The 25,151-nt window shown below is 43.5% G+C and overlaps 1 protein-coding gene and 1 long non-coding RNA gene across 8 annotated transcripts in view; one reads left to right on the top strand and one right to left on the bottom strand.

Moving 5' to 3' along the window:
• The window catches only part of ARMH3 (armadillo like helical domain containing 3), a 140,032-nt gene extending 116,590 nt beyond the window's left edge, over positions 1-23,442 (top strand). For all 6 annotated transcript variants that reach the window (XM_081157379.1, XM_081157383.1, XM_081157380.1 and 3 more), the window contains 2 exons: positions 19,127-19,243; positions 21,747-23,442. In XM_081157379.1, the coding sequence (XP_081013505.1) occupies positions 19,127-19,243; positions 21,747-21,839 (210 nt within the window). In that variant the 3' untranslated portion in view covers positions 21,840-23,442. The remainder of the gene's footprint in view (positions 1-19,126; positions 19,244-21,746) is intronic.
• On the bottom strand, positions 8,554-25,127 carry LOC308566744. 2 transcript variants are annotated; one of them, XR_014000228.1, is made up of 4 exons: positions 24,924-25,108; positions 21,488-21,590; positions 15,452-15,613; positions 10,291-11,211 (listed from the first exon to the last, which is right to left on the bottom strand). It is a non-coding gene; the product is annotated as an uncharacterized lncRNA (long non-coding RNA). The 2 variants fall into 2 exon arrangements; XR_014000227.1 differs by lacking the exons at positions 10,291-11,211; positions 15,452-15,613 and adding an exon at positions 8,554-9,012 and having other exon boundaries at positions 24,924-25,127.
• Between the last annotated feature and the right edge of the window lie 24 nt (positions 25,128-25,151).

The following is a 25,151-nucleotide window of genomic DNA, read 5'->3' as shown; positions in this document are numbered from 1 at the left end:
ATAGTGGTTGTACCATTTTACATCCCAGTTTCTCTACATTCTTGTCAACATTTGTTTTCTGTTGTGATATATATAAATCTCCACCCTAATGGGTGTGAAGTGGTATCTCCTTGTGGTTTTGATTTGCATTTCCCTAATCATTATTAAAGTTGAGTGTCTTTTCATGTGCTTATTGGCCGTTTGTCTGTCTTCTTTGGAGAATGTCTATTTGCCCATTTTTTAATTGGGTTGTTTGGGTTTTTGTTATTGAGTTCTAGGAGTTCTTTCTATATTCTGGATATTAATTTCTCTTCAGATATGTGATTTGCAAATATTTTCTCCCACTTTTGGGTTGTGTTTTTACTATGTTGACAGTGTCCCTTGATGCACAAAACTTCTTAATTTTTTTGAAGTCCTACTTGTCTGTTCTTTGGTTGCCTGTTCTTTTGGTGTCATATCTAAGAAATTGCCAAATGCAATGTCATGAAGCCATTCTCCTATGTTTTTGTCTAAGAGTTTTATAGTTTTAGCTCTTACATTTAAGTCTTTGATCCATTTTGAGTTAATATTTGTATGTGGTGTTTGGCAAGGGTATTTGACCATTTTGTATTTCACATATCTTTATGAATAAAGATTATGAAGAAGATACAGCTTGTTTTTCCAAGAACTGTGAAACTACTCCCAGTTTGTTCCCTACTGGCTTTGCTTGTCTCTAGGACATCTTGTAAAAATTGCCCTTCCGGCTCCTTGCCCACCCTCAGCTGAGATTTAGCTCCTTTCTTTGCCCAGTATGGCTTGTTGGTAAGGACCTGTCCTTAGCTGGAGAATCGTTTGATATGTTCCTCCCACCAGTTGCCTGCACCCTGATTTTCATTCTCTTAGGAGGATAGCTGAGTCACACAGCCTGTGTTTCAAAAATAAATCCCAGTGACCCTTTTGTCTGTACTAATTAAATGTAGATGGGAAGTATTTAAGAGAAACTCTTGAACCCAGGCTAAGTCTTGGGTTTGAATGCTTTGAGGACATCTTGTCTTAATGATGTAATGCTCTCTTCATAGAACTATGTTGAAATAAAAGAGCTCTTCAAGGAGTTCTCTCTATCCTGGCCTACCCTAAACTCTTATATACTTCTCCCTCTCCTTTATTCTTGCTTTTCAGATTAGGAAAAATACTTTAATATTATTGGCTAGATCATGTTAGAAATGGGTCCACACTTGAGGTCTGTCATGAAATCTGCACAGATTCTTAACCTAAGGTCCAAAAATAGGCTTTAGAGAATTACTGTACACTTTGAAATTGTGTTTAAAATTATGTATATGGCCTTTTTTGCTTGAAGAGGGTCCATCTTTCTTAAAATTTTCAACCAGTCTTTGACACTTCAAGCTTCCTTGAATAATAGCTAACACTTTCCTTGCCCTCAAAGCCCTTAGACCTTTGAAAATGCCCCTTGAGGAACTTGAGCTCCTTTTAGGCTATTCACTATTTGTTGGTTTATAAATGCTATGACATACTGACTTATATCAGCTGTAATTTCCTTATAGGCAAGAGGAGGCTTCATAGCAGAACTTTACAGAAGATTCTCTAGAACCCTGAATATCTAGAGTACATAGTGGCAATTTAGGATTCAAGTCAAAGCCATCTCTGAGCACCTGATTCCTTAAGTTTTCAGTCACATTCATGACGAATTTTGTTCCTTTGAAATATCCCATTGGAAAGCAAGTAAATGATTGGCCCACTTTTGCTTTCTTCAGCCTTCATTTGGGATCAGTATGTTAGCTTTTAGTGGCTGCTGTGTACTTCAGATTATGCTAGGCATTTTGGGGATATAGATGTATGATAAAGGGCCTTTGTTCTCAAAGGATGTAATAAATGCAAGAGATGGCTTAAAGCAACTTATTGTCAATAGCCGACCGGTCCTAGCAGTGGGATCTGTGAGTTCTCGTTAGAGAAAGATCTCTGCAGGTTGTGGTGGTCAGGAAAGGCCATGTGGAGGAGAGAAGACTTGAGTTGGGACTTGAAAGAGGAGGAATAGGTATTGGACAAATGGAGAGGCATAGATTATAAAATGTGCTCAATTCAAAGTCAGGACCTGAAAAGGACAGAAAGAATGGAGAAGAGTCTCAGAGTTTCTGAAAGTCTTGTCCTCGGGTCACAGGGTACCCAGAGACTGGATGACTTAGAATTGTGTAATTCAGTCATTTAAATTATCACAGTTTCCATAATCCCTAATGCACTGACTCTCATCCCTGTCCTAATTGCACTGCCTTTGATTCAATTCACAAGCATTCATCAAGGGCCTAATATGAACCAACCTCAATGCTAGGCATGTGATAAAACCTAATGGGCAAACCTGTCTTTTTTTTTTTTTAATTTTTGTAAAAAACACATAACAAAATTTACCATCTTAACCATTTTTAAGTGTACAGTACAGTAGTGTTAATATATGCACATTATTGTGCAGTTTATGTGTAGAACTTTTTCATCTCACAAAACTGAAACTCTATTCATTGAACAACTCCTCCTCCCGCCCCCATCTCGCCTTTGGCAACCACTGTTCTACTTTCTGTTTCTAAGAGTGGTCAAATGTATCTTGAAGCTGGTGTTTCTTTCAACCAAGTGGCCTACTAAAAATTTCTCTACATACACACTTAGGAATTTTCTGGGATGCTCAGAAGGTGGTCTGTTGGTACTCCCATATGTCAAGGACCACAGGACACTATACCCAGATTCCTATGTTTTTTACATTAGGAATTTTATGGAGTTTCATCCCCCATTATTTCTTTAAGTGTCCACTCTCACTAGAACTTGAGATTTTGGATTCAGAGGAGGCCTATATAATGTTGTATATTACAAGAGTTATCTTCAAAAGTATTATGACAAAGCAGAGTATCATTCATTTTGGGGAGTAGGTTAAAAGTAAATTAGGGAAACAAAAGTGCTTCACAGCCAAATGAGTGAAGGTTGCATTGGAAGCTAAGTATTGTTTCCATCTGTTAATAGACTTTTTAACCTTTTTGATTTTCTCCTGATCCTAAGATAATAGTCACTACAAATAACTGCTGTACTTACAAATCCTAATGAAACCTAGCTTTATCTTCTCAGAGAGGAGTGAGATGTGAATAAGAGGAGAGACCTAGTTTGTGGGGCAAACATTGTTAGGAGCCCTGGGTGGCACCCATTACTTGGGACCATCTAGGAGAAAGATCTTAGAAAAATATCCTAAGAGCTTCAAGGCTTATGAGGAAAATGGAGCCTGATACTTCAGCTTAGAGTTGTTGGCCCTTGGCTTGCTAGTAAATATTTAACAACTAGTAAAGGGAGTGAATGGTGGGAAGGGGGCTGATTTGTAATGTTTTGTGAGAATGCTCCTACCATGGCTACCAATGTGAAGCCAAGTGGCCCTCACAATGCTTGAAAATTAAACACTCAGCTCTCACAGACTGAGCATATGCCTGAGCCAGCTCCAGTACAACACTGGTGGTTGAGGAGGACTGAGAGAAGGGGGCTGTAAAGCTTTGAGTTAGGGCTTTCTGAGCAGGAGGTGAGTATGGTTCACTTTCCCCAGGGGAGCCACCTATATAAAGTTCTCACCCAGGCAATTGAGGCCTCTGAGCAGCCCACTCTGACAGCCCCTATGATGTTTTCCCATCCTAGAACAGGGCCTTAACCGCCATGCAAGACAGCTTTGGCAAAGACATATGCTGGAGAGCTGAGGTTTCAGGCTCCCATGGTAGCCATAACTCAGTTTCCTGTACTTGGCACCATGTTTTTCCACAACAGTGTATAGTTCTGCACTGCCTCTCTCTAACCCTGAGTGATGGCTTCTGTGGGAACTCTTACTGAACGCAAGCATGTGACACAAGCGTTGGCTGTCTGACCCTGTCTTCCTTGTTGACTTTGTTTATATTCCAACATTTCACTTGACCTGTTTGGCAGAAAAAAAGTTTGATGTGAGTTGTTCGTCCACTGAATTCACTAATGCAGGAAAGACACAGAGTCAGACAGAAGGATTTTCATTTTCCTACAAGCCGCTTAACCTTCAGAATTCAACTTTATGTTATATAGGGCATTTTGAGAAGGTACACATAAGAGCTGATTATGTGCTGCTTAGGATAGCCACTCTCTTACTTGGACCAGAACATAAGCTGCACTACCAGAAGTATCTTAAAAAGACACAAATAGATAAAAGGAAAGGAACACCTAGTAGTTATTGAGCTAGGCACTTTTACTTAGCTTATTGACTTAATTCTTACATCAGCTATTTGAGGTGGGCGCCATTATCCTCATTTTATAGATACGGATACTAAAGAGACTAAGTATTTATCTGAGGTCACACAGCTATTAGTGGTAAAACCATAATGTGAACCTAGGTTTGTCTGAAACCAAAATCTGAGCTTTTCCCATTTCATCAGGCTGAGGCATGGTGGTTGTTTTTTAATTGAATTTGTTGGGGTTACATTGGTTAATAAAATTATATAGGTTTAAGGTGTACAGTTCTATAACACATCATCTGTACACTGTATTGTGTGTTCATCACCCCAAGTCATGTCTCTTTCCATCACCATTTGTCCCCCCTTTACCCTCTCATGCCCCCCCATTTCTCTCTGGTAAGGACCATACTGTTATCTATGAGGTTTTTGTTTGTTTGTTTTTCTTAATCTCTTCATCTTTTCACCCAGCCCCCTATACCCTCCCCTCTGACAGCTATGAGTCTGCTTCTATTTTGTTTGTTAGTTTATTTTGTTCATTAGATTTGACATATGAGTGAGATCATATGGTACTTGTCTTTCTCTAACTTATTTCACTCAGCATAATGCTCTCCAGGGCCATCCATGCTGTCCCAAAAGAGAAAATTTCCTCCTTTTTTTTTTTTTTTGGTAATTTTAAAATAATCCTCACCTGAGGATATGTTTATTGATTTTTAGAGAGAGGGGAAGGAATAGAGAGAAAAACATCAGTTGCCTCCCGTACACTCCCTGAACCCACAACCTAGGTATGTATCCTGACTGGGAATGGAACCCACAACCTTTTTGATGTACGGGACAATGCTCCAACCGAGCCAGGGCAAGGCAATTCCATTTTTTATTTTTTGAGGTAACTCCATACCACTTTCCACAGTGACTGCGCCAGTCTGCATTCCCACCAACGGTGCACGAGGGTTCCATTTTCTCCTCACCAACACTTGTTATTTGTGGATTTATTGATGGTGCCATTCTGACAGGTGGGAAGTGATACCTCATTGTGGTTTTAATTTGCATCTCTCTGATGATTAGTTACACTGAGCATCTTTTCATTTGTCTATTGGCCATTTGTATGTCCTCTTTGGAGAAGTGTCTATTCAGGTCTTTTGCCCATTTTTAAATTGAATTGTTTGGGTTTTTTTGGTGTTGAGTTAGTTGTATAAGTTCTTTATAAATTTAGGATATTAACCCCTTATCAAATGTATCAGCAAGTTATGTTCTCCCATTCAATGTGTTGTCTTTTCTTTTTGCTGATGATTTTCTCTGCTGTGGCAAAACCTTTTTAGTTTGATGTAGTCCCATTTGTTTATTTTTTTTTTGTTTCCCTAGGATGAGGCATGTTTGACAGCCTGATCTTGTCACTTATCCTGAAGAAAGAAGCTAGCCAGGGATAGGAAGGTGGAAGGAGAAGCAGGGAGAGTGAAGATAATGGGCTCATTCCTGGGGGTGGGGAAAGGTCCTGGTTTGGGAAGACCCATTCAGTTGAGGAAAGAAAGTGCTGAACACGGGGCCCTGGAGAGTTTGCTGCCAGTTAGGCAGAAATGCCTAAGTAGAGGCTCCTGGCACAGTATAACTTTATCAGTGAAGGAAGAGTCTCTTTATTCCATCTAAGCATGTCAGGAAGGTCACTGTGAGAAATAAAACTTTCCCATACACTGAAGGAACATGGTGATTTTTTAAAGTTTTTATTTATTATTTTAATAAATAGTATATTTATGTGAGTCAGAATAGAAAATGTTGCACACTGAATTTTAATTGTTTTTAAAGTAGTAGTTCTATTTTGTTTTTTTAAAAAGACAAAATGAAGACTGTCAAAATTAATGTCCTAGAGCCAAGCTAGATGAATGCTGAGGTCACTGGTGAACAGCTCAGCTTATTCTTCTCTGCCACTGTCAGCATTTTCTGCAACTAAGTACAAATTTTGAAACGCCCATCACATAAACTTCTGGTCTTCCTCAGTCAGGCTTCATTGCCAGTGAAGCATCATTGGCAGTGGATCAGAGGAATAGTGTTGGAGCTTGTAGGAATTCCAGGAGTTGTCAGGTTTTTCAAGAGGTCACAGGGGACAGCAGCCCTTGCCTTCTTGGTTTAACCTAAGAAGGATCCTGTATCCTAGTTATTAGATGAGAGTGTACAGATAGGACTTCCTTCTTAGTTTGATTCTTAGCCACCTTCTTCCTTCCAAATAGCTCTTTAGGAACTTTTGTTTTATTTCTACCAAACCTCTTTCCCAGGAGGTAGCTTAAAACTGTATAAGGTGTCCTCAGAAAAACATAGTTTGCCACTGTGGTAACAGCAGAGGACAGAAGTGTTGCTATGCAAACTTTTATCTCTATCTTAAGTGTTAATAGAAAATGTTTTTGCGAAGTGATCCTATACATAGTGATCCTATCCAAAGAAAAACACAATTTTAAAAATGACCCAGACAGCTAGAAGAGAAACTAGAGTGCCCACAAATGGGATTTCTGTTAAAGAACTGTCTTTTAGAGAGGGATAGATAAGTGAGGCTTGGCAGGGAGGCAGAGACCCCGTGTCAAATCGCCAGTGAATTAGGCACAGAAACCGTATTTTCTCTATCCCTTCCTGAGATGTGATATGTTTCCAAGGAAAGAAACCTCACATGGGAAGAATAAAGACATCTGCATCTTGGTTTGAGCTGGGCAGTGTCCCCCCACTGCAATAAACCATAGAGAAGGAGAAGGTCTGATGTGATGTTAGTGTATCGTGTTCCCCCACCCCCATTGCTTTGGCTGCCTTTTAATGTGATTACATGCCTTGCTTGTTCAGGGTAAGGACCTGGGCATTTTGGATCTGTAATTAGTGCAAAGAAAAGCTGCACAAGGGGTGTCTAGGGCTTCAACCAAATAAAGTCAGAGAGGTGGGGCAACTGCCTAGGGAAATTAAAGAAAGTCACTGTCACCACACCTTAAACCAACTGATGGCCTCTCACTAATCACCCACTGTGAGGTTCATTATTTGGCCCACCTTGCTGAAGGGTAGAGCCAGTCTGTGAGATCAATAAATCTCTGAGCAGTGGAGAGCTTTTCCATAGCAGGCTTGAAAGACATGGGTGGACTGGGAGAACTGGCCAACTTAAATTGGTTCTAAAATTGTGTTTGGTCCTGAAGAATATGAGATGAAAATAGAAATGGAAAAAAAACTTCTGCATGTTATATGCAGGGTGCCTGTATGGAAGAAACAGTTACCTTTTAAAAGGTATTATCTTTTTTAGCTTAATTTTGTGTCCATCTTTGAGATCCTTGTTTCCAACAAATATATGGGATAATTGTGCCCTGGAAAGATATGCAGGTTATCTTGGACAGAAAGTCACTGTAAGCACCCAGTGGAGGAAGGGATGCTCACTCAATGAAGTCTATGATTTTGTTATCAGGTTGCTATTTGTTCTAATTCCTGTGCTATTGGCTTGTTTTCTTTTTTTCAACCACTTTGAGCTAAAGTGTTCTGAAAAGAACCAATTCTTGCTTCCCAAGGAATCTCTCAGAACCTGTTTTGATCTGAGAATTCTCTGCTTCTGGGTTTCCTTGTTTAGTGCAATAAGACAAGAAATAATGGGTGCCCTAGCTTCATGTTCCTAGATTTTATTCTTTTCTGTGCAAAAGTACAGAAATATCTGCTGTGTGCCAAGCCTGGGGCTATAAAAATACAAAAATCGTACCTGCCCATCCTTGACGACTTTGCAGTATAAGAATCAGGACCGCTGCTTTCTTGCTTAGACCTTTGCCTGTCTGCTGCCTAGTAGACCTCTCGGAGATGTACTTGGCATGCTTGCAGCAGCCCACCCGACCCTTTACAATCCTGAGAAGGGCAAATAAACCTCCCTGTTCTCCTTGTACTGTGGTGAAGTACTGCCGCCTTCTAAATCTGTACAAGGTTAGCTAATGACCCTTATTTGGAGTGAGTTTCCACATGGGGAGCCATGATCATCTCATATATTTTATCCCTGCCTCAGTTTCATTAAAAAGGCAAAAGCAGAATCATCATTAGATGTCCGTGGTATAAGTCTCTAAGCTTGTCAAATGGTTGAGCTTGTCAGAAAGTCCAGGTTAAGTGTACCCACTTAAAAAACCTCATGTGGCTAGTGCCCAGCTGAAAATTATTCCAAACATTATTGATTGCTACCCAGAATCCATTCAATTTGTCAGGGAAGAATGCCAGTGGTGGAGAAGTGGAGGGAAGGAGTACAATGAGGGGAATCCTTGACATTATTGAAACACTGAGTACTCCTAGCTTAGAGTGACTGATACATCAAAGTCTGAATCATTCTTGCCCCAACCAAAAATGAAGTAGTAAGACCAAAAAAAGACATAAGCTTACTGCTATGGCCATACTTTTTTTTTTTGAGTAGTCATGATTTGCTGGACTTATTATTATTTTTAATATATCTTTATTGATTTCAGAGAGAGGAAGAGAGAGGAAGAGAGAGATAGAAACATAAATGATGAGAGAGTCGTCATTGATCGGCTGCCTCCTGCACGCCCCCGACCGGGGATCAAGCCTGCATCCCGGGCATGTGCCATTGTCTGTGTCTATGAGAATCAGTTTTATATCCCACATATGAGTGAAGTCATGTGGTTCTTAGCTTTTTCTGATTGACTTACTTCACTTAGCATAATATTCTCAAGGTCCATCGGTGTTGTTGGAAATGGCAGTATTTCATCTTTTCTGATGGCTGAGTAGTACTCCATTGTATATATGCACCACATCTTCTTTATCCAGTCCTCTACTGCAGGACACTTCGGTTGTTTCCATGTCTTGGCCATTGTGAATAATGCTGCAATGAACATAGGGGTGCACATATCTTCGCAAATAAATGTTTTCAAATTTTGGGGTAGATACCCAGAAGAGGGATTGCTGGGTCATATGGTAACTCTATTCTTAATTTTTTGAGGAACCTCCATACTATTTTCCATAGTGGCTGTACCAGTTTACATTCCCACCAGCAGTGGTTTTTCTCCACAACCTCTCTAACACTTATTACTTGTCTTGATAATAGCCATTCTAACAGATGTGAGGTGGTATTTCATTGTAGTTTTGATTTGCATTTCTCTATTAGTGATGTTGAGCATCTTTTCATATATTTGTTGGCTATTTGTATGTCTTCTTGGGAAAAGTGTCTGATCGGGTCCTCTCCCCATTTAAAAAAAATTTTTTTTTTTTGCCCGGCCAGGCGTGGCTCAGCGGTTAAGTGTCGACCTAGGATCCAGGCGATCAGGGTTTGATTCCCGGTCAGGGCACATGCCCGGGTTGTGGGCTGCAGCCGACCAATGACTCTCTCATCATTGATGTTTCTATCTCTCTCTTCCTCTCCTTTCCTCTCTCTGAAATCAATAAAGATATATTTTTAAAAAAAAAAAAAAAAAAAAAATTTTTTTTTTTTTTTTTTAAGAGAAAGAGGAAGAGAGAGGGAGAGAGAGAGAGTGTGTGAAACATTAATGTGAGAGAGAAATGTCGATTGGTTGCCTCCTGCATGCGCCCCAGCCGGAAATCGTACCCAGCACCTTTTGGTGTATGGGAAAACACTCCAGCCAATTGAGCCACACCTGCCAAGGCGTAGGTTTGTTGGTGTTTTTTTAATGTAATTGTAAATGGAATTGTTTGTATTCTGCTATTTTACTGGATTCATTTAGCAGTTGTAGCAGTTTTTTGGTGGATTCTTCAGGGTTTTCTCTATACAGTAGCATGTCATTTGTGAATAATGACAGTTTCACTTCTTACTCTACAATTTGGATGCCTTTTATTTCTTCTTATCTGAGTGCTGCGGCAAGGGCTTCCAGATATCATACTTGTTCTTGAGCCTAAAACTGTACTTTGAGAAAGTTTATTCATTCATGCAGGTTGTTGAATTTAACGGCATAAGTTGTTCGTAACACTCTCCCCCCCCCCCCTTAAATGCCTATAGGATTTATCATTTATGATATAGGTAATGTGTGTGTTTTCTGTTTGGTTTCTGATCATTCTGGCTAGAGGTTTATCAATTTTATTAGTACTTTCAAAGAATCAGCTTTTAGTTTCATTGATTTTCTTTTGTTTTTCTGTTTTCTATTTTATTGATTTATATGATTATCTTTGTTATTTCCTTCTATTTGCTTTAGTTTAATTTGCTCTTTTTCTAATTTTTTAGATGGAAACTTAGTTCATTGTTTTGAATTCATATTTTCTAATATAAAAATTTAGTGCTATAAAATCTCCATGTTAGCAACATCCCATAAATTTTGGTATGCTCTGTTTTCATTTTCATTCAGTTCAAAAATATTTTCTCATTTCTTTTGTGATATTTAGAAGTATGTTGTTTTGTTTTCGTTATTTGGGGATTTTCCAGACAAATTTCTGTTACTAATTTTTTATTTAATTCCCTGGTAGACTGAAAATATACATTTTCAGCTCTTTTAAATTTATTGAGATTTGTTTTATGGTCCAGGATATAGTCTGTCTTGTTGAATGTTCTATGGGCATTTTAAAGAAATACGTATTGTGCTGTTGTTGAGTAGAGTTTTCTGCATATATGCCTTTAGATCAAGTTGGTTGATAATGTTGTTTAAGTCTTCTATATGTACTGACTTTCTCTCTACTTGTTTTATCAGTTACTGAGAGAAGTATTGAAACCTACAACTGTAATAGACTTTTCTATTTCTTCTTTCAGTTCTGTCACTTTTGATTCATTCAGAATTTTGAAGCTGTGTTATTAGGTATACATACAAAATAGAACCATCTCATTAATGAACAATCCCCTTTATCATTATGAAATTTCACTCTTTATTCATGATAAATTCCTTGTTTTGAAGTCTCCTTTGTCAGATATTAATATAGCAAATCTACTTTCTTTCAATTAGTGTTTTATAACATATTTTTATATTTTTTTTAACTTTCAACATAGCTGTCTTTATATTTTAGTTGATTGTGATTTTATATCCAGTTTAATAATCTCTGCCTTTTTTTTTTTAATCTTCACCCAAGGACATTTTTTCCATTGCTTTTCAGAGAGAGAGGAAGGGAGAGAGAGAGAGAGAAACATCAATGTGAGAGAGACACATCGATTGGTTGCCTCCCGTACTCACCCCAACTAGGTCCGGAGATTAAGTCTGCAACTGAGGTATGTGCCCCTGGCTGCAATCGAACTGTGGACACTTCAGTCTGCAGGCCGACACTCTAACCACTGAACCAAACTGGCTAGGGCAGAGCCAACTTTCCATTCTCCAAAAGAGACTGTAACTACTCTGTTCCCACTTCTGTGCTCTTCTACTTTAATCCAGCCAAATCCCTAATCATAGAAAAATTAATCTCTGGATGATTTGAAATAGATATAGTAGTTTAAAGGAAGGAAGAAGATGAAGGCTTTTTAAAGGATTTTTCATGATAATCTCCACCTATCTCTCCCACTGTGCCTCTGGCCATATGATCTATTTCAGATATTTATTCACTAGAGATTATGATGTTAGGCCCCATTTCTTCTGCAAAGCAGAAAAGGATAGCTTGAGAGATCAATCTCTGAATCCACAAACAAGAGCATCACCAGGCATAAGTCTAGACATTGCCTTTGCTTCTCTCTCCCATCAGTTAGAGGGAGCTGAGGGGGTGCTGCTTATTCTGCAGGCTGATAATGAAAAAAATAATGAAAGATTTTGTTCCATAGAAAATTGTTGGGGAGTGAAGTTCGTCCCTCTCAGTGATTCCAGATTTGGGACAAAACTGTCCTTGTGCTCATAGAACCAAAGTGTGATTTATCAGGTTTGCTCTCCATGCCATCCCTCTAAACTGTTTGTTGCTCTAGCATAATATCCATCTCTAAAAGAAATAGTGTTGAATTGAGTAGTCCTTCAAGAATGTTCAGTGGCAAATGGGACTGCCAGAGAAGAGAAGATCCAAGTAGCTGCAAGCAGTTTTTATGGTAAATGCAGACCGAGATCTCCCTCTTATCATCCGTGGAGGAACAACAGAAGTCAAATATACTTTTTCAGCCAGGAATACTGAAATCTTTATCCTTCTACCCAGTAAACTTCCTCAAACTCAAAGGAAGATCATTTTTTCTATAAAAATGAGAATGACCTACTCGGGGCATTACCTAACTCCCTTCTCTCTAACACTGAAATACTCTCTAATATTGACAAGAGACTAAGCGAAATTGGAGCTCTGATCTTTTATTTTCTCTGAAGGGACCTAATCTAGCCTCCCACCTTCCTTTACTTTGCCAAAACCAGACCTTCCCTAGAACTGGTTATGGATCTCCAATGAGGAATAATTCTCTTTTCTCCCAGAAGCAAATAAAGGTCTGTCCCTAACCTTGTAATTTCACCAGTCTAAGGACAGGCTGTCAGTGGCATTCTCACAATTAAGTTAAATGGTCAGGTATTAACTTGGAAGGGAAATTCTGATGACAGAAGCGAAAAGCCAATTCTTCTTCCTCCATAATCCATATTCTTCCAAATTCAGGACTAGTTAAAGCTAAAGAAGAAGCACTGCAGTCCTGGCCAGTGTGACTCAATTGGTTACAGTCAGCTGGAGCGCCAGAGGGTCGCAGGTTTGATTTCTGGTCAGGGCACATGCCCAGGTTGCAGATTCAATCCTTAGTTGGGGTGCGCATGAAAAGCAACAAATTCATGTTTCTCACATCGATGTTTCTCTCTCTCCCTACTTCTGTCCCTTTCCCTCTCCCTTTCTCTCTCTAGAATCATTGAAAGGTATATCCTTGGGTAAGGATTCAAAAACAAAAGAAGAAGCACTACAAAGATGTTCTCCAAGTAAAGACTTGGTAGATCACTACTGGGTCTAGTTGTGCCTGGATCCTGAAAAAGAGTTTCAACCAGTAGCTAATAATTTTTAAGATAACATAGTTAAGGGCATGGCTCTAGAGTCAGCCTTCCTGAACTCATATCTTAGCTCCACCACTTACTAGCAGGGTGGAGCTGGGTGAGCCTCAGTTTACTCATCTATAAAATGGGAATAATAATGTTTATCCTATAGGGCTGGTAGTGAGAGTTAAATAAGACGATGTATATAAAGTGCCAAACATACTGCTTAACACACAGAAAGTGTGTTATTATTAGCTGTTTTTATTCTCTTTCATTTTAATATGACTCCATGAATAACTTTCTAGGACCTGAAATTCCAACTCCTGCCATAAATGAGCAAATGCCCCCCTCCATGACTTTCTGGAAGAGACCTGTGCTCTACAGGCTCACCAATGAGGGATTTACTGTGGAGGAAAGAATACACTGCTTTCAAGTTTATACATTAGCAGGTGTAGACAGGCAGAGTGGCAGGCCCTCTCCTGGAGGAGCAAAAATGCTACTACTATTGATTTCCTCACTGAAATTGTGCCACAGCTTGAAGAAAGAGACCCACTGTTACATTATAGATTTTCCACAACAGCCTAACAGAGTCCTAAGAAACAGTAAACATTCAACATGCTTGTGGACTAATTTAGTAACTCTCAGGCCCAACCAAAAAGGAAAGGAATCTCTCATCAAGGTCACACAATGAAATCAGAGTTAGGCAATCACAGTACACCCAGCACTGTTTTCAACACTCTGATAGGTTTGTTTCGGAAACCCTCAGAGCCAAGTCCTGCCTTTAAGGAGCTAACAAGCAAAACAGGAAATCAAGATAAACCACCATGAAAAGCATATCCACAGATGTAAGCACACAAATAGGGTTGAGCCAGTAGCACTAAGTGTGGTTTGGAGTCAGCTGCAAAACTAACCAGTGAATGGGCAGCCAGGTTGTAGTCACGCCACACCTTTTAAGACAGGGACAATGAAGAAATCTAAGGTCTCTTCTATTTTGTCTACTACCTCCTCCACTTTACATGACTGTGTCAGCTAATTCTGAGGGCAAGATTCTCCATCAGCGAGCAGGGCCCCTGAGACAACAGCTGTAGGGAGGGCCATTACCTCTGACAGGTCTGTGACTCCGGCATTGACAGTTTAGGCTCCACCTCAAGGGCAGATTGTTCAGGCTTAGCCTTGATGCTGAAAATAAGTCCTATAAAAAGGATGAGCTAAAGGTTGAAAGGATAGGAAAGAATGTTACTTTACTCCCAAAATATACAATCCATAGTGTTAATTTCTTTCTTTCTTTTTTTCTTTTTTAAAATATCTTTATTTATTTCAGAGAGAGGAAAGGAGGGAGAGAGAGAGACAGAAACATCAATGAGGAGAGAGTCATTGATCAAGCCCGCAACCCGGGCATGTGCCCTGACCGGGAATCAAACCCTGATCGCCTGGATCCTAGGCCGACGCTTAACCGCTGAGCCACGCCCGGCAGGGCTAATTTCTTAAAAATCAGGTTTGATCCATTCTGAAATGCCCTTGTGAGGTGTGTTCAAACTGTGAAGAAGGTAATGAACACAAACTTGCTGTCAGGTCACATGCTTTTACTTAGTTGTCCCCTAATTCTCACTCTGCTGGGAATTCAGTCCAACAGCGATTTGAGACTAAGCAACTTTTTGGGCACAGGGAAAAGCCCTCTGACATCAAGGTTGGATAGCCATTGCCAGGAACTTTCCCCACTTGACTATTCTCCTTCGCTGCTATCTTCAGGGTAGAAGTTATTTCCCATTTTGAAGGCTTTGTCAAAAAAAAAAAGGGCACAGGCTAGTGAATAGTCTGTGGGGAATGTCTATTTTTGTATGCTAGGGGGAGGGTATGAGTGTGTCTGAAACCTCGTCAGCAATTTTGAACTAACTTCACGCACTGGAACCTCTCTCCTTCCTGATCCTGATGTCACCAAAAGCCTCAGAACCTATATGATGCAAGGCTGGCCTCTGTGGGTGTCTCTGCTCAGTTTTTCTTCAGTATAACCTGTATTCCTGTACTACTAAGAGTGGTAAAGTTGGCAGTGGGTAGGCACTGCCTATTCTCTGATTTCTGGCTGATACATTGCCAGTTAACTCAGGACAGTCGGGTCATTATGGAAACCTGCTTTCATATTGAACAGAGAAATTAGGTTTTCTCCTCACCAGAATCTGCCATAGCCTGAATGAAGATGTACAAGGCTCTAGTTTCAGGCTTTATGGTTAAAACTATCTGGGGATAAACAGAACTACCAAATGCTCATTGTCACCAGAAAGAAACTTTCATCATAAAATTAGTAATCATTTATTGACTGTTCATTATGTGCCACACATTGGACAGTCATCTCATTCCATTCTCACATCAGCCTTATAAGATAGATAGTGTTATCCCCATTTTATAGATAAGAAAACTGAGACTTGCCTGGCCGGGTGTGGCTCTGTGGTTGAGCATTGACGTGGGATCCAGGCGATCGGGGTTCGATTCCCGGTCGGGGCACATGCCTGGGTTGCGGGCTCGATCAGTGACTCATCATTGATGTTTCTCTCTCTCTCTCTCTCTCTCTCTCTCTCTCCTTTCCTTTCTCTGAAATCAATAAAGATATTTTAAAAAAACAAGAAAACTGAGGCTTAAAGACCTTAAATAATGCATATATGTTTACATAGCTAATTAGTGGTCCATGGGACCAAAATTCAGGTCTCTCTGGCCTCAAGGCCTATGTCAGGCCCTTCCCCTCAAGAGACCTCAGGGGAGGGGAAGGGTTTAGGTTCACCCCCCACCCCCAGTTTGTTCTTCCCTAAACTGAGGCCATTTCTGTCTTCCACTTAAATCCAGAAGTGGTTCCTTTGTGGTGAAAAATAATCTGTATACATGAGATCTTTGAGATAGTTTGAAATGAGCTGTGAAGACAGTTCCTCTTGAGTCCCAAGAGCTCTCCAGGTAGCTGTTTAGTCATTGGGATGATAATGTTTCCATTAATTGTATGTTACTTTCAGGGACTCAAAACTTTTATTCCCATGTCATTTTGGGAAAATGAATTCAAGTTCCATCTTATAGAGAGAAGAGCTAAGGCTAAGTGACTTGCCTGAGATCCCATAGTAAGAGTGGGACTCCCAGTTCCGTTCTATCAGGCCCCTTGCCAAGACCCAAGTTTCTGTATGGTGAGGGTCATGGGGGTGGAGGGTGGGTATGGACTCCTTAGAGAGCATGTGGCTTATAGGTGATTTACTAACTTTAGAACTACCTTGAGCTGAGGTGGTGAGCATGGTTTTAGGAAGACTACAAGCCCAACAGCTGATGAAAGAAGGTAGACTTGTACTTGGAAGGTGGATTAGGAGGGATCTCAGCCTAGGTGGGACCAGAAAGCCAGAGACTGAGGCTGAAAATTATGGTAAAACTTAAGGCCATTTAGACACAAGGGCTCTGGGAGGCTGCCCTCTGACTAAGTGCTGCCCTTGCTACTTCCCACGCCAGTGTTGAGTGTGAGGCCAAATGGGACATGTTCCTAAAGTCTAAAGCTACAGAAAGCAAAGTCTCAAACTGGAAAAGTACCTCATGCTCCAAAGTTTCAAATGGGCTAGAGCCCTGACCTGAGCTTAGAATGCCTTCTTCTTTTAGGAATTTAAGAGAAGTGATGAGCCCTAGCTGGTTTCACTCAGTGGTTAGAGTGTCGGCCCATGGACTGAAAGGTCCCAGGTTCAAATCCAGCCAAGGGCATGTACCTCTGTTGCAGTCTCGGCCCCGGTTGGGGTGCAAGCAGGAGGCAACCACTCAATGTGTCTCTCTCATATCAATTTTTCTCTTTCTCCTTTCCGCTCTCTCTGAAAAAGCAATGGGAAAAAAGAGAGAAATGATGAGGGCAGGAGATGGCAGAGGCTGGGTGAACTGAAGGGTAACTTTCCCCTGGGTAAAAGAGGGCAAAAGGAAGTAAAGCCTGGACAGGGAGAGCCGAGATCATGCACTAAGTCCAGCAAGGCCTGTGGTTTTCTTCCAAGGAGCTGGTAGCTCAGGGGCCTTCTTTGCTTTCATCTCCCTGCAAGAAGTGAACAAATGAAGCTGTTCTGGCAAAAGCCAACTTTACTGGGAAAGGAAAAATCCCTGTACTGAGTGAGATCTTAGATTCCATTCTGCCCTGGCAAGAAAAGAAAGCCCGGGTAATCAAGGCAGCCTTGCCGGAGGCCTGAGGCTCTTGGGATGTAGCATCTCTTGACATGCTGTACCTTCTTCTCAGAAATTGGCCTTAGTGTGGTATTTGTCTTTTGGTACCTGACACTCCTCAGGGAAGGCTGAGCCCACGTTGCTGGGTCATAGACATTGCCTGTGCTGCCCATTGTTTAGGGTTTGGGAAGGCGTGTATTCTATTCTGTTTGGCTTCTGGAGGCTGGTTCCATCTTGGTGGAGTTTTGCCTTTTTCTGGACCTGAGCCATTCACTTCTGAGCAATGACTTTGGCTGTAGGTCTTCCAGCCACAAGCACAGCCCAGGTATATAAGAGAATGAGGTTACTTTGTGTGTCATTGCTGGGTACTCATCCTCCTGCTAACAGAGCTTTCAAATAAAATTTGAAGCAAGGGAGCCAGCCCATACTGGAGTCTTGGGATACATAGTCAGGCAAAGTCACCTTGAGGAGCTTGGGGTCTGGAGGTAGTGAACCCAGAGCCTGGGCCAGACTTCTGCCCTAGCTGTCCTTCACCCCCAAACTCGGGGACACAGCCTTCCCTCTTCTCTATCCATATTCTCTACTCAGGAATTCTTTTTTTTTTTTTTAATACATCTTTATTGATTTCAGGGAGAGGAGAGGGAGAGAGAGAGATAGAAACCTCAATGACGAGAGAGTCATTCATTGGCTGCCTCCTGCAGGCCCCCGACTAGGGATGGAGCCCACAACCCGGGCATGTGCCCTGACCGGGAATTGAACCGCGATCTCCTGGATCCCAGGTCAATGCTCAACTGCTGAGCCACACCCTGGGGGCTCTACTCAGGAATTCTTGGCAGGCAGAAATGTTTGCTACCAAGTGAAATCCGCTCTGGCACAAGACTGGATTGCTGAGAACAGGCCAGAGGCACCTTTGCACCCCTCCGTAGTTCATCCTCAATCCCTCTGACCAGCCCTGAGTCTCGCTTACTCCTGCACCCCCTATCTGTTGTTAGAGCTAAGCCTCCCTCACTACTCATTCTCCTAAGCTACCCGCTGAGCTGGGAGCTCTCTGTAGCATCATGGACTTCCCTCCCAGGTCAGATCACGTTGCACAATAGCTGTCACCCAGTTTATCAGAATGAACAGTTATTCCCTCTCCTGGTCTCTCCTTTCTGCCCAGTTCATCTCTTCTAACTTGATGTAGTGACTCTCTTCCTAATTGTCCTTGCTTTTAATTCATGGTCTTATAAACTGAGGTTATATCAGGACCAGCTATGATAGCCCCTTCCTTTTGAAACCACAGAGATCCAAGGTTCCTGGAGTCAGTGGAGATCTGAATCCCCACCATAGAAAGTCAGAGGGAAGCATGGTGGGGGAGAGACCCCCTCTTCAGAACAAAAGATGATGTTACCTCTAGCGTAGTCTAGAAAGTGTTCCCTACACCCCAAGGCTGGGATACCCAAAGGTTCAATCCAGGCGATGGAAAGACTGAGTTGGCATTGAGAGATGAAAACAAGTGGCAGATGGTGCTGAGGAACATCCCAGGACTAAAGAAATGTGGTTCCCAAAAAGGAAAAAGGAAGGAGACATTGACAAAGTCTTACTGAGCAACTGTGACAACCTGGCCAGAGAAAGCTACAGGATATGGCTGAGAATACATTTATGGTATGGGGACATCAGTGAGCCTTAGATGCTCACTATTCTGTCACCTCTTCTCATGCTTTTTAACCATACCCAGAGTAAACAGCCTTGGTGGCCAGGCTGGACTAGTCAGGAAAAGTGGGGAATGGGAGAGATTAGAAAGTGATCCCAGAATCCTGAGGAATTGCTCCCTGTGGACTGGGGAGTTTGGGGGTGGGTGGGTGGTAATAAGTAGTGAGCAGTGCAGGAGGGGCATGCATCGGGCCAAGTGTCCTAGGATTTGCCTGCACTAAACCCTGCCTGGCCCTTGACCTCCCCCAGGTGCTGGAGGTAGTGCGAGCCAACTATGACACACTCACACTGAAGCTGCAGGATGGCCTGGACCAGTATGAGCGCTATTCGGAGCAGCACAAGGAAGCTGCCTTCTTCAAAGAGCTGGTAAGTCTGCCCCACCTCCATCTCTACCTGTGTCTTTTGGGGGCCATTTCCCAGCCACTGGGTCCTACTGTGCAGGTGAGCATCTAGGGAACAACTGCAATTTGCCAAAGGCTGATGAAATAAGACTTGAGGGGTCTGCTGGGATTGGGTGTGCAACTTCTCTCCCAAAGCAGTGTGGGACCAGGCAGTGGGAGAAGATATTCCCCAGGGTACTGGTGCCAGATTGGGAAGTGTGAGAAGCCTGAGACAGCATTGCCCACCTCTCTTCTGCAGCCATAGAGACAGTGCTTGCACAGCTCCAGCTGGGCCAGGGGTTTAATGTGTGTTCCCAGTGGCAGCTCTGGCTCATTACTCCTTATCCTGTCTTCAGAGCAACTAATGAGAGTAATTGATTCTTCTCCTTCTTACGCAGTCACTTCCTAAATTCCTAACTGGCTCCTCCTCTGAGTGCCCCACCCCCAGTCTAGTTCTCCAGTCTTCACTTTCTGTCCCCACTCCCACTTTCTAATCACTCAGCTTCCTGCAGCCTCCACCCTTGACCACCTGGAGCCAGTGAGCATTTGCTCTGCCTCCTACTCCACCTCCCAGTCAGCATCTCTTCACAGACTTGGAGTCTCTCTATTGAGGGTCCCTCTCCTGTGCTCAGAGCTACTTTCAGAAAAAGCTCGGCCTCCCTGTAGTCCTGCCACTCCGCCTGCCTGATTGTTCATGAACATCCTGGCTAGGGGCTGAGACCAGGACACACAGGCCTCTGTACCTACTTCCCATGTCCTCAGACCCCCCACTGCTGGGCAGAAATTGCATCAGCCCAGCTTTTACTACTCTGCTGAGTCCAAGATGAAGGTGCTGGATTTTAGCTCATTTGTCTTGTGCTAAACACAGCCCAACTCTGACCCTGACATGACATTCCTGGGATTTTGGACTTCCCCAGGGTGAGGAAGACATATTCTGGGTTGAGTTAATTGGGAAAAGGGAAGCCTTTAGTGTAAGGAGATAGCAAATTATTTTTATGGGGTGGTTGGCAAGTCTTTAAAGCGATGTGGGGGAATTACTGGGGGCAAGACTTAACAAAGAGACTAAGTTATTGGGAGATGAGGATAGTCGTGGAGGAGAGCATTAGAAGAGCTCTGTCTCAAGGCTCTTTGACACTAGCTGCTACCTTATATCTGTACCTCTGGCATAGGGAAGCAAAGATGGTCTGGTTGGTTTTGGAGCTAATGAGCTTGAGCTGCCTGCTGTTCACCATGCCCCCCTTCCTCTGCACCAGCCTGAGGACTTCATTAACTTTCCCATAGCAAAGCAGAAATTGAAGGAAAACTCCCTGGACCTTGGAGCCTAGCACAGATAGATACATACTCTTTTTCTCCTTCCTCCTCCATCCCCTTTTCTCTCATACAACATTCACCTCTATCTCCTTTGAACGAATCTCCTTCCAGAGTCTGCTGGATTCCTCTTAGAATGCACTCAGAGTAGGGAGCTTGGCCCTCTGACCCCTTCTCCATAGATCTTTTCCCCTGCTAACACAGGAACCACTTCCTGCAAGGTTCTGGGTCTGTGGGTAGAAAACATGTGAGGTGAGCAAGAGGGACACAGCAGGGTTATATCCCATATAATGTGGGGAGGCGTATTTGTGGTATGGAAAGAGTGTTGGACTAAGAAATTAAGGAATTAAGAAATCTGGGCCCTGCCTGACTGGGCGTGGCTTAGTGGTTGAGCATCGACCTAGGATCCAGAAGATCGCAGTTCAATTCCCAGACAGGGCACATGCCCCAGTTACAGGCTTGATCCCCAGTCAGGGGCGTGCAGGAGGCAGCCAATCAATGACTCTCATCATTGATGTTTCTATTTCTCTCTCCCTCTCCCTTCCTCTCTCTGAAATCAATAAAGATTAAAAAAAAAAAAAAAAAGAAAGAAATTTTAAAAAAGAAACCTGGGCCCTGCCCCAGGCCTGGGACTCACTAGTTGTATGACCTGATTCTGGTAATTGTCCTCCTTGGATCATACTCCTGCCATCTATACCAGACAACGGCTGCATCTCTAAACTTTCTTTCCAACCCAAAAAAGTAGATAAATACAAAGGGAAAGTGAGGAGACTAGAAATGCATCTGAAGGGAGATAGCTCCAGAGCGTGAGTCCACTAACATCAGTTTCTCCTTCTCCATCAGACCCCTGACCAGACCAGGCACCCTTGTGCAGGACCAAAGGCCTGCCCTGCCCTCCTCCCTTATCTGTCCTTGCTTCTACCTCATCAGATGCTCAGATCCTCTTCTTGTATATCCATCATAGTTTCTGTCTCTCAGTCTCTCTTCTTTTCTTCCCACTGTCACCGAACTGTTTGCTCATTTGCCTGCAGGGATGATAGCTGTTAAGGTTTATTTCCAGAGAGAAACTTCTAGCACTGAATCTTGGCCTTGTGTCTCAAGACTGCCCTCTACTGTTTGTAACAACTCTCTCCTCTTTTCTCTCTGCCTGTGTCCTCCTCCCTTCCCCCACCCTTTCCCAGGTTCGATCCATTAGCACCAATGTCCGGAGAAACTTGGCCTTCCACACACTCAGCCAGGAAGTCCTGCTCAAGGAATTCTCCACTATCTCCTGAGGCCACGCCAATCTGAGCAGCCACTGACTGCCCTTATCCATGAGGCTTCTGGGCTGGAGGGGGAGTAAGGGGAGAGGGAGCTGTCCCGAATATTGGAGAACAACACAGACCCCGAGTTCTCTCAGGGAAGGCCGCAATTCAGTGGAGCTTGGACAGCAGGGGCCAGGAGGGGCAAGCCAGGGATAATCTTATTTGGGGAGGGATGGGTGGGCACAGAGAGAAACCTTCAAGAATGTAGGGATGTCCAGGGTGGGCTCCCTGGACATCCTCTCACATTTCCAATTGCGATTACAAGTTGTGGCTACTCACTAATTTCCAGGCGCTTTTGGGGCAAGCCTTAGGGTGATGCCAACACCCTGAGGATCAATGGCTCTCCTAGGCTTCTGAAAACACAACTCTCAGATGTAGGTGGAACTAATTCTGCTTCCTTTGGCCTGGGGCTCAGCTGGACTTGAAATCTGTCTCACTCTGTCCAGTCATTAGGACTCTTAGCTCAGGCTTAGTGTAGGGTAGGAATGGAGTACCTTTTTTTATTTTCTAAATCCAGAGCTGACTTCTCTGGGAGACTGAAGATTAGAATCCACCCAGTGTTCTGCTGTCCAGCCACCACTTTCTAGATTTAATTCTTGGTACCAGGAGTACCTGTTACCTTCCCCCTACCTTCCAACCCATTGACTCATCAGCACTGTAGGGTCACAACTTTAGCTTTTCAGTTTGAATCTGGTTTAAAGTGTCTTTAGGGTGTTTGTGTGAAATAAACATTGACAGGTTTTCTGGAGCCCTCAGGTGCCTACTTTGCTGGTTCCCTTTCCAGCAGCTTCCCCAACTCCCTAGCCACCCCCTCCTCTGGGAGCCTCTCCTGCCTCTGCTAAGCTCCCCTCCACGGGTTCCACCCCCTCACCCGGTTGCCGGCTGTTGTTTACATCCAGCCTGCCTGAGAATTTCCTCTGGAGAGGAATCTGTTCCTACTGTGGTTTGGTGCCCGGGAAGGAGAGAACCTGCTGGGGGCAGAATACCCTCCGTCTGAGAGGCTAGTGAGCATCAGAGAGAGGCCATTCTCTCTACCCATATTCTGGGTGGAGCCACAGGCAAGTCTCCTGACATTTGAGAATCTGAAATGTGATTCCTCCTCTGGACAGCCTCCATGGGACTACTGTAGGCTTTCCCTACCCTACAGCAGCCTCCTAAGTAGCTGCTGCTCTGAGATCCTCCCATTCTAAAACACTTTCTAAAGCCTCAGGATGGCAGGGAACAAGCAGCACAGGAAGAGTCTGGGAGTAAATATAGGAATCCAGCAGTGAGAGCAAGTCAGGTACCTCCCTGACTACTGTTCCACTTAAGCTTCAAGGGAGGGATACTTGCCCCACTTGGAACCAGGGTTCTGGCTCCAACATTGAGCAGATATGCACTGGTACCAGATTATTCACCAACATGCTGCCATGGACAGATGTAGGTTAAGAGATCAGCAGCTGGGTCACCTCTGATCACTAGACAGATAGCTCAACCTGGGGCATTTAGTGTTTTCCACAGTGGTAAACCCTAGAGGAACGGGAGCTGGAAGCCGGTAGCAAACTGAAATGATTAAAAATTGATTTGTATGGGACATTCTTTTTAGTGTCTTTCTTTTTTCTTAATCTCATACCCAGAACTCATTTTTCAAAGACAGAGTTAAGGTAATCTTCCAGGTGCTGGTCCCGTCCGGCGAGGGGGCCCCTGCCTGTCCTTATAGACTCTCTGGCATCTCCTGGCCACAGAGGAAGCAAATGCAGTTCAGAGAGGTGCAGCCTCCCTTGCCTAGTGTGTGGAAGGAGGGAGAAGAAAGTCCTCTTATCTCCAAACTTGGCATTGAGGAAGACAGCCAGCCTATTTGGACTGCTTATGGATTCCTGCCAGTCTTTCCTGTGAAGTGATTGAGGGCAGGTCAAGGGCATGAGGCAGTAAACAGGATTCCATTGTAAAGGCCCATCAATCTCTGGCCTAAACACCTTATTCTAAGGACTCTAAATAGGAGTCCCATCCCCTCCTATTGAACCCAAATAGAATTGAACCCAAATAGAAGCTGTCTGTGCTCTGTCCATCCCCCAGTGTCTGTGCCAGGTCTGTGGAGGACCCTCCAGAGCCAGGGGAGAGCCAGGAGCAGAACACTGCTCCCAAAGACAGCCCTTCCTTTGGCTGCTTGTCCCCTTTTCATGCCTATTCTCCCACCATAATTCCTGCTGGGTTAATTGAATCAAATGCTTGGAAATGAAATCCAATTGAAGAAACTAAATGTGTTGGGGTCATTTTAGCTGAAGCTGTTAGTCTCAACAGGTCACTCCTCCAAAGGAGCCATAGGGCAGGCAGGCAGGATTACTTGGGACACTGCCACCATACCATCCCCAGACCCACCAGACACTGCACTCCCTTCCATCCTCATGGGAGGGTGGGGGGAGGCTCTTGGGCTAGGAGCCCAGGCAGCATCCTGGGGAAGGTCAGACAAGTAGGGTCAATCATTCAGTAGCCATTCCTGGGAGCTAGAGGTAGCCCAGCTCCATGTTAGCCTCTGGCTTCAGAAAAGGAGCTAATGTAAAGGTACGGGGCTCATAGTAAGAGCATTTATTCCCCACTGTGGATCCTCACCTGGATTCCCAAATCCTCAGTTGCCCCCTACTCCTAAATCTTATGGAAAAACAAGGAATCTAGGGCAGAGCAAGTGATAGACGAGAGAAGGCCAGGTAAGTTGAAGAGAAAAAAAGAAAGCACAAAAGTCTTGAGAAACTGACCTGTTTCACTTCCCTTTCTCCCTAGTTGGACAAGGGGGTCATTAAATCAGTAAAGAAGGCACCCTGAGAATGAATGGAGCCCAAAGACACGATCCTGGAGTGGGTGAGGGTTGGGGTACTTCTCAGAGAAGAAAAAATTGTAGTCCCACTGGCCTGAGAGAAGTCTGTATTAGAGGCCAGGTTGACCCCTCCTCTGCATCCCCAGCCCCCTTCAAGCAGAGTGGGCCCTGGCGGGGGGAGGCACAGAGACCCACCTGGGAAGAGAACAACAGAAAAATAGGGGCTACATGGAGACTAACAGGGGACTCAGACGGAGACTTACCCCGACCAGTTGTGGCGTTGGGAGAAAGAGTGCCTGAGAATTGGGGGCAGGGTTTCCTCACAGTGGGGCCTTTCTGGCCCTGCTCTCTCCTCCACCCCTAAGACCCATCCATGGCTTCAGGTTTAGGGGGTAGTGTTGCTGGAGAGCCTGTCTCCCTCCCCGCGCTTCCCAGCTCACCCTTTCACGGGGTGCCTCCCCCGAGCTGCGGAGAGGAGGGGGCGGGGGTAG

The sequence above is a fragment of the Miniopterus schreibersii genome, assembly GCF_964146895.1.
Source record: "Miniopterus schreibersii genome assembly, chromosome: 14".
In the NCBI taxonomy this organism is placed as follows: domain Eukaryota; kingdom Metazoa; phylum Chordata; class Mammalia; order Chiroptera; family Miniopteridae; genus Miniopterus; species Miniopterus schreibersii.
The sequence above is the reverse complement of the archived record's forward strand: the minus strand, read 5'-3'. Positions and strand labels throughout refer to the sequence as shown.